Genomic DNA, 9,126 nt, shown 5'->3' with positions numbered 1-9,126 from the left:
TTTTATTATAATAAAGTATATAATAATGCAATGCTAATCGACATAGCCTTTATCACTGCTTAGAATACTATGAAATATGTTGCGTGCCTTATTCTGTGTAAGAAGCCACATCATCTCACTGAAGGATTTATTTCAAACACTCGACTGACGTTATGAAGTGACTTTGGAGTAAAATGTTATTAAATGTGGTATTTTCACATGCTTTCAGATGGAGCAGCATTTACTACACAGAGCTGTAGTTCACTGACAAGCTACGCAAACAGCTGTCACGGTCGCAGAACTATTTCTTCGATTTCATAACCGTGCGATTAAATCGTCTGCGATTATGAATGCGATTTTGCGTAGCTTGTCAGTGAACTATGGTTGTGTGTCGTAAATGCTGCTCCATCTGAAAGCACGTGCTGGAGATTTATTACTAATCACAGAACCGGCTTTACTGACAAGATACGCATGACAATCATAATCGTGCAGCCCTATATGCAGTGTAAACATACTAAAGAGGAAATGATGAGAGGACTGACGGGCTGAAAGAGAGTTTGAACGAGAGATGCAGTTTGCAGCTTTTCACTTAAAAGTATTATTTTGCAATTTTACGTCAGTTGTGTCTTTACATTACTCTGACGAAGCTTCAAGTGATTGAGGTAAATATAAGAGGACTGTTTCAAAGCCTGCTGTGAGTGATACACTGCTGCCAGTTGGTGGAGCTGTGACTTTGACTAACAATAGCCACATCTGTGCGATCAGCCCACTTCACCTAACATATGGCTCAAGTTAGATCTAAATCATTCACTGCGTGTGTAAGATATGAGACACTTCCTGTCTCTGCCGTTTTTGCTGACTAGGGGTGTCCACTAGCACGTAATGAGCAGAGTGGGTGATTTCAGTTTTCAGTGGAACTGATAACAGGAAGTGCTGAGAGCAGTCGAGCATCCAAAAGTTGAGAAACAGGGTCTAGTGAGATCTAATGCTGTCTAATGAGAGTATTTGTTAGTCTAGCAACAACCTAGCAATGGCCTGGCAACCAGGCAGAACACCCTAGAAATTAAGAACTATAATTAATGTTTGTTTTATTAGACATTTTCTCATTTCCATTTGTATTTATTAAAAAATGTATTCTAAAATTTTGCGAAAATATGGTATAAAGAATACCAGTAGATTTGTCCAAACTTTTAACTGGTAGTGTAGTTTTTTTTTCCAGGAAGACCCACAGACAGAATAAACGGTTTCCTTTCATGAATTTCTTGTTTATCACTTCCTCCCCATCTCACAGGAATTAAACATGGTAACCTCAAATGGCTTGTGTGTGTGTGTGTGTGTGTTTTAGGGTGGTGAGGTGCAAGACAGCTCTGAGCTCATCGGCCCAGCCGAGCCCTTCTCTGATTTCTTAGCTGACAGCCTCTTAGATAGCAGCTCTGAAGGTAAGTTCATCCGTAAAGTGTCAAACTCGCTTTGTTAAATTAAAGTCACACTTAAAAAATGTCCCACATCCAATATAGTTAATTTTTGTATTCCCAAAAATACTTCTTAAAGGGGTCATATGATGCTGCTAAAATGGCTGACTCTTAACTTTTATAAAGAATATCTCTTTGGATTTGAGACTTTAGTCTTTGCAACTTTACAGATCTTCTTTATGCACCAAGAGCTTGTAACACTCCAAAGAGAAAGGAAAAATTGAAATCGCATCATATGACCCCTTTAAGAGTGTTCTTAAAACAAAACTTTAAAAATAATCTTCTAAGATTGTCTTAAAAGATTTTATATAAATTTATTGGGTTATTTCAAATTAATTATTGTAATTAAGCATTATAACATAACAATATAGTACATGTTGCTGTCCTAGTGATTTGCATAATTTGACACACCAGCATAGGCGTAGCTTGACGTTTGAGCTTGGGGGGGCCAAACCGAACCGGTGGATTTGGTCAGACGTACTTTTAAACACATTTTAGTTTTGCTATAGTAAATCTACATATTCACATTCACCTAGAGCAGTGGCAAGTGCATGAGGTTGTCATGTTAACCACATACATTGCCCACGAATTACAGCTGCGCTTCTATTTTGCCACATTAAACTTAGCAATAAACACGTTTAAAATGCACAATAAACATGTCTGTCAAAACGATCTCAAAGGAGGCTTTTATTAAGCAAATCAAGGAGTGAATTACTCATCCACTGTTTTTAAAACAGACATTTGTTGGGCTTGATTCAAGTTAAGGCACAATGAGGTGCACACTTTTTATTTAGTCTTACTGAATAGACGATAAACAGTTTATATTCTAAAATCTATTTAAAGGTTGTGTTCTGTGAAAATTAAATAACATTTGGATGTAAATGGTCGGCATAAAAGTAGTGTGCTATGCCCTAAACCGAACTTCATAGAAAACTTTATAAATAAATATTTAGTAAAATTCTTAAATCGCTATAAATACAAGCTACGCCCATGCACACCAGTGAATAATATAAACAATGATCAGTCATGATTATGCAGGTTGCAACTTTTTGCTAATTTAAAAATTCAGTAATAACTCTACAAAAAGCAGTCAAATAGGGTGCTCGTTTTAGCTTATATTTAAACTATGCAAAATACATAGTGCATTAAACCACATGCGGACAAGTGCTGAACATTCGTCAATAGTATGCACGGTTTTATGATTATTGCGGTAATCTGCAGGTAGTACAAAAAGCCGGCCTTTGATTCAAAGAAAGGTGTGCGTAGATTCATAGAAAAGAATGTATTTGAATTTTAAAGACATGGTGCTTCTCATCCAGTGTTCAACCCTATTTCCACCCTACATTTTGTTTTGCCAGTGTTGGAGGCTCCTGGTTAGAGAACTACTTTATTGTTATTTTTAAAGGGATCCTATTATGCTTTCTTAAATTTTCAACTTTCTTTAGTGCATAATGTTGCTGTTTGTGCATGAAAAATTTCTGCACTCTGCACAAGTTACAAGGGACAAAGTCCACTACAAAGTGAGTCATTCCCTATATATTAGTAAGCGCTGTTAATGAGCTCCCTCAAACCACCTTGATTATAGTCCTGGGTTTTCTTCCAGGAACTTACATGTCACAGTATCCCTCATTTAAATAATTCCTACCCATGAAATACGTTTAAAAAAATAAAAAATAAAAAAGATGGGGGGGCAAGGACTGAGTTGAGTTTGTAGTGTGTGGCCATGTCCAGATCTAATATACTGATACAAATGCAGCTTGTTTACAGTTGGCAGACATGACATAGACTGTTTATGAATTTGGTGTGTTTTTGAAATAACCTCATTTGTACTTGACAGCTGACGTGAAAGAGCTACTTTTCTGTGCACAGGTTTTGTGCTTTTTTTCCATGTCTGCTGTCTCAATATGTGAGGACATGAACTTCATTTCCAGAGCTGCTCTGAGAGTCACTTCACAAGCTTTTCACCATTTCATTTGAGAAATATTGATATTGTATGAATATTGTGATGATATTGATCTGTTTAGCTTATTTTAATATCTGCATATAAACAGTTTTCTGAGATGGTATGGAAGTCATGAGACAGCAAGATATTCTTGCCGTCTCATGACTTCCATACCGTCTCAGAAAACTGTTTTAATTTTTTGATTGAATTGATATTTGAGTTTGATTGAATCTGATTTTGTATTTTTTCTATGTTGCCTTTCCGTAGCTCCTAAAGATATCAGTGTTGTGGATGATTTGACAGTGGCCAACCCATGTGAACATGAGCGTAAGTGAGAGTTTCCAAAATGTGTCAATAATCTTGTCATAATGCCAGAATTTCAGTACTAATACCAGTGACATTTTTATGGTTCTCTGTACCAGTTTCGTTACCACGGCAAAAACTGTTACAATTATTTAGCTAGTTAACTATTTTATTTAACTATGTGAAAATAAATAAATTTATAAAATTGGTTAATTATTAATGCTAATAATAATAAGTAAAAAATAAAAAAAAGCCTTAGTGTGTAGCCTATTAGTCTGCATTTTATACTGCACAGATTTTTAATTTACTTTTAATTTATTTTTATGTATTATTTTTGTGCCCGTTGCTATTGTTATCACTTTTAAGCCCTCATTTAATTTGAGATTTAGTCAATCCCAAAACTTTTGCAGGTGTACTTAGCCACATGAAAAATAACTGAAGCTTTCAAGAAGAAATTTGAAGTGCTTCTACTTTTGGATGGCAAATATTTTAGCAAAATGTTTTAGAATTATTGTGCTCACATTCTTTGGAGACTCTGAAAAATAATGGACACTGTGTGAGCCGCTGTGGTTTCAAATTCTGTTTTGAGTACTGAGATTGTCACCGAATTATCTAATTCCTGACAATAACTAATGACAATAACTAATTCCCTGACTATTTTCAAGCGACACCTGAAAATTCATCTCTTTCGTCACCATTTGACTTCATCCTAAAAACAACCTTTGCTTTCTCTCTCCTTAATCTCTCCCTGTCTAGCTTGTACTAATCTGAACAATGCCTGAAACTTTGTACTACGAGCACTTCCTTCATTTATTTGCCTCTTTATGATGAATCACTTGTTGTATTCCTCAATTGTAAGTCGCTTTGGATAAACGCATCTACAAAATTAATAAATGTAAATGTAACTTGGTCAACATCTTGGCATTGACATTGAAGATGATAAATTTCAAATTGATTTTTGTTATCTTAATTGGTTTCGCCATGGCGAGGCAATACATTTATGGGGAAAAAAGGGAAACAAGAAGTGCCTCGTATCTTCTCAATGCATTGAGTGATTTAGAGTAAACTTGAGGTCTTGAGGGTTTATCACATGGACATCACATGTCTTAGTGCTATCAACTGACATAGCACTGAGACATACAACAGGCTTTTAAATAGTCTCTTTATATTCAACAAAATCGCTTCAAACTTTGTAAGAATAATTTCAAGACATATAAAATTGCAAAGGGTTCTCGATATCTTAAATGGTACTGCGTCGTTCTTAGAAAATCTTTTCTTTGTGTATTTTTGAGGCTCTTGGCATGCTTAAAATTTAATGAAATGCAGGGCACACATCAGAGTTGTCAGTCATTAGCCATAGACAAAAGCTAAAACATTGACATACTGTGTAGGTGGACTCTGTAGCGCCCCCTTTTGACTAAAATTGGGAGGGGGTCAGCTTTTTCCAACAGAATTTAACTCCAGCTAGTTTCAACACACTTGCCTGGAAGTTTTTAGTGATCCTGAAGACCTTAGCTGGTTCAGGTGTGTTTAACTGGGGCTGGAGCTAAACTCCGCTGGAATATGGCCCTACAGAGGCAGGATTGTCCTACAGTCCCCAGACTCGTATATATTGTTGTTGTAAAGCCATACAACTTTCAAAATTAGTCATTAGCTCTGCCCAACAAGAAGTCAGCTATTTTGAATTCATGCTAGATTTGTGTCCTTAATGACAGGTGGCAGCAGTGACAGTGAGCTGAATTCTCTGGAGGTTGATGGAGACACTCTGGCTGCAGTGGATGATGGAATGGCATCAGGCAGCATCAGGCACACAGCAACACAAAGCAACTCGTCTCCGATCCAACAGCCAGTGACGTCCCCAAGCCGGCTGGGAGTAGAGTCCAGCCATAGCAGTGGGGCTTTGAGCTTCACCTCCAGCCTCAGGAACTACTCGGAGAAGAAGGACTACCTGGAAGAGGCCAGTGAGCAGATCACTCTAGCTGCCCAGAAAGAAGTGGAGCAGGACTTTGCAGTGGCGTTTTCCTACTACCGTAGAGGTGTAGATCTTCTGCTGCAGGGTGTACAAGGTATATAATTTAATGCATAACTCTGTATTTCAGCAGGCAGAACTGTCTGCATGTGCTCGGTTTGGCTTATTCCAGGGTTTTAACAGAAAGTGGCATTATGTAATGTCAAGTAAATGCGAATTTCATTTGAAGGATAAACTTTGTAATTGAAGTCCTCTCTTCTGGACTCTTAGTCTTATAAGTATGAATTGCTTTTTTAGAAGTTTTTTTTTTAGTTTTTTTATCTTAGATTAAAAATACTTCTGAGAAAGCAATTCATGGTTCAGACAAAGTCATCTAAGCATGTTTCTCTTGACCACAATTAAGAGAAAACAGTTTAACACGCCTAGGTTTCTGCCAAAAATGTGACATACTGTGAGTACTAGTGGCAGACATTTACCCAGTTGTTCACAGTTCACAGTATTTTGTTTACAGCCAAAACTATCTGAATTTGAGCCCTGGAGGCTTTCTTAGTACAGTAAACATTAGGCATGGGCCGGTATGAGATTTTGACGGCATGATAACCTTAAGCAAAAATATCACGGTTTCACGGTATCACAGTATTTTTGTTACAGCTCTAAAATGTGTTATTTTTAAATGACTGAGTAAAAAACTTTTTTCTGCTGAACACAATATATTTTGTTTTTGAGCAACATACAGAATATTAGGAACAGTAGAATTTGTTTATTTTTTCTTTGATTTGTTTCCTAAAAAGAAGAAAAATAAAGACTGACATCTTTGTTTAACCTAAATCTGTAATTACAGTTATTTAATTTTAGTTATATAATTCATATACATATCATTTATATAATTCAGTCAGTTCCCTTCAGAAACACATTCATATAAACCCCCAAATCAATATTGAGGATTTTCTTCCAATAGTTCGTGCATCATGAACAGTGAGTGATCTGCCTGCTACAGTATTTTTCTCTGTGCGTCCATCTTCAATGTCTCTGGCCTGTGTTAACGGGCGTTTACAGACTTTATATTTTCACATAAATTACATTTTGGAAAATGATTGCATTGCAACGCAGTTTGTGCAAGTCCAGAACAGAGATGAGTTGCAATAAAACAAAAAACGGCCGGTTGCCGATCGCGTAAGTTCCAGGGGAAGCTCCTTTAAGTTCGGCCGTCCTACACACACGTGACTGACCGCTCGCTCACACCAACAGAAGGAGGAGGGTCGTGTTACTCTTTACACTGCACTCAACCTGAGGGATTCCTACACTTTCAGTCTTTTGAGGAGACATGAAAACAGCGCTTACCGCAGGAACGGTATAACGGAAAATATTAGTGGTTTTGAAACCGTGAAATGTTCAAATCGCGGTATACCTTGAAACCGGTAATCGGCCCATGCCTAGTAAACATGGACAGTATACACAGCTCAACAGTAACAACAGCTGAATAATAAACACTTACCCAGAAAATACTTGTACATGTACATGTTCGCGGGCTTTTCATTTACTGATGGCTCATTTCAGGCAGCTCAGAATCAGTTCTTTCTTTTGGGAGATCATAGCTCATGCACTTTGATCTTTGAATATTTGTAGACCTTTTACATTGACAAACAGCTATATTACAGACAGACTACATATATGAAATATATGAAAAACCATAATAGGGGCACTTTAGCATGAGCTTAATTAGAATATGTAACTGTCTACTATGGATAAATTATAATTTTATGTTATTTTTGTTATACATCATTAGTAGTGGTTCATTCTCTCCAAATTTCAAACTTGTGAGGTTGCGCACATCCCAGTTTGAAAAGCGGTTTTAATACCAAGCAAATGAACCAAACTGAACTTTTGGAGTGGACCATTAAACAGACATGCAAGTTTAATGCGAGTGTATGTATTGCATATTTCAGGAGAGGTAAGTCCCAGCAGAAGGGAGGCTGTGAAGAGAAAGACAGCAGAATATCTGATGCGTGCCGAGCTCATTTCTGGACAGCTCAAAGACAGCATGGGTCAGAGCTCCACTCAAAGCAGGGTCAGTGTGTGTGATCTTTCACCTTCACAATGAAACATGAGGCCTCATTTACAAAATGCCCATTTTTACAGTTACTTTTAATTGATGATGTAAAAGTGAACAAGTGAGTGAACACATTTTATGAATGAGTGCACATTTTACGAATGAGGCTCTTAAACTTTTCCATTAGCCTATTGTTGTTTCATTTTGCCTGTACTATGTGTTGTTTACATGTTTTTTTTTTTTCTTTTTCGTGTTTGTCATTGTTGGGTGTGACTTCAGGCATTGGGCTCGCAGTGCTGTGGTGGCTTGTGGGCTGAGCAGACTCATTCTGATGAGCTGAAGCATTACAGAGTGCTGGGCATTATTGATAAGGTACAATGTTATGTTTCAATATTAAAACTGCATTATGATCATTACTGCATACAACACAACAAATTTTGAAAATTATTAAAAGAATAGTTCATTCAAATTAAAGCCAAGTCTTGATTTATTGCTCAAGTTATTCCAAACCTGTATGCCTGTATGTTTTATTTTTATTTAATTTTTATTTATATTTATTTTTCAAAATAAATATATTGGACTAATATGAGTTAATGGTAATGATGTATGTCACATTTAGTAGGGTGAAGTTGAATCAGAAATAAACAAGCTTTAATACAATTACCTGGAGAGAGAGTTTATGTAAAACAACATTGAGAATGTGTGAGGAGGAAGATTGCTAGGTCTAGTGTGAGGAACTCTTGAGATGGGGAGTCAATGGGAAGAGAATAGTAGTAGATTCAGCTGATTTTTGTAAGCTAACAGAGACAGAATTAGTTCTATGAGAATCCTGTTCTTCCCATATGTATATGCAATACCAATGCACACACATATATATATATATATATATATATATATATATTACATTTACAAAGTAGTAGGATGATTAGAAAGGATGAGTTTGGAGACTTCTGCCTCAGAGAGTGAAGAGAAGGATGTGAATGAGTGTCTGTTTGCTGGTAAGATGTGCTTGACAGATTGTGGTAAAATTGTGCACTGATGGTTTTAATTTTACTAATGAAGAACATGGCTAAGTCGTCAGCTGTTAGAGTTGATGGAGGGGGAGGAGGAGGACAAAGGACCGAGGAAAATTTTTAAAGAGCATTCAAGAGTTAGATGAATTGTTAATTTTGTTATGATAGTATGTCCTTTTAGCAGTGGAGACGTTAGCAGAGAAGGAAGAGAGGAGTGACTGATACACATTAAGGTCAGTAGGATTTTTGGATTTGCACCACACACTTTCAGCAGCCCTGAGCTTAGAACGATGTTCGCGGAGAACATCAGACAGCCAAAGGGCAGAAGAGGTGGTACGAGCTGGCCTGGAAGACAAGGGGCAGACAGTGTCTAAACAAGATGTAAGAGTGGAGCAGAA

The 9,126-nt window shown here is 36.9% G+C and overlaps 1 protein-coding gene across 1 annotated transcript in view; it reads left to right on the top strand.

The window, feature by feature from the left end:
* rps6kc1 (ribosomal protein S6 kinase polypeptide 1) overlaps positions 1 to 9,126 on the top strand; it is a 34,165-nt gene that overhangs the window by 6,425 nt on the left and 18,614 nt on the right. Inside the window, exons 5-9 of the mRNA XM_016521861.1 lie at positions 1,325 to 1,418; positions 3,661 to 3,720; positions 5,412 to 5,762; positions 7,612 to 7,733; positions 7,995 to 8,087. Of these exons, the coding sequence (XP_016377347.1) occupies positions 1,325 to 1,418; positions 3,661 to 3,720; positions 5,412 to 5,762; positions 7,612 to 7,733; positions 7,995 to 8,087 (720 nt within the window). The remainder of the gene's footprint in view (positions 1 to 1,324; positions 1,419 to 3,660; positions 3,721 to 5,411; positions 5,763 to 7,611; positions 7,734 to 7,994; positions 8,088 to 9,126) is intronic.

This window comes from Sinocyclocheilus rhinocerous, unplaced genomic scaffold (genome assembly GCF_001515625.1).
Source record: "Sinocyclocheilus rhinocerous isolate Xijiao unplaced genomic scaffold, SAMN03320098_v1.1 scaffold270, whole genome shotgun sequence".
Taxonomy (NCBI): Eukaryota; Metazoa; Chordata; class Actinopteri; order Cypriniformes; family Cyprinidae; genus Sinocyclocheilus; species Sinocyclocheilus rhinocerous.
Note: the sequence above shows the minus strand (reverse complement) of the source record. Positions and strands in the feature narration are given on the sequence as shown.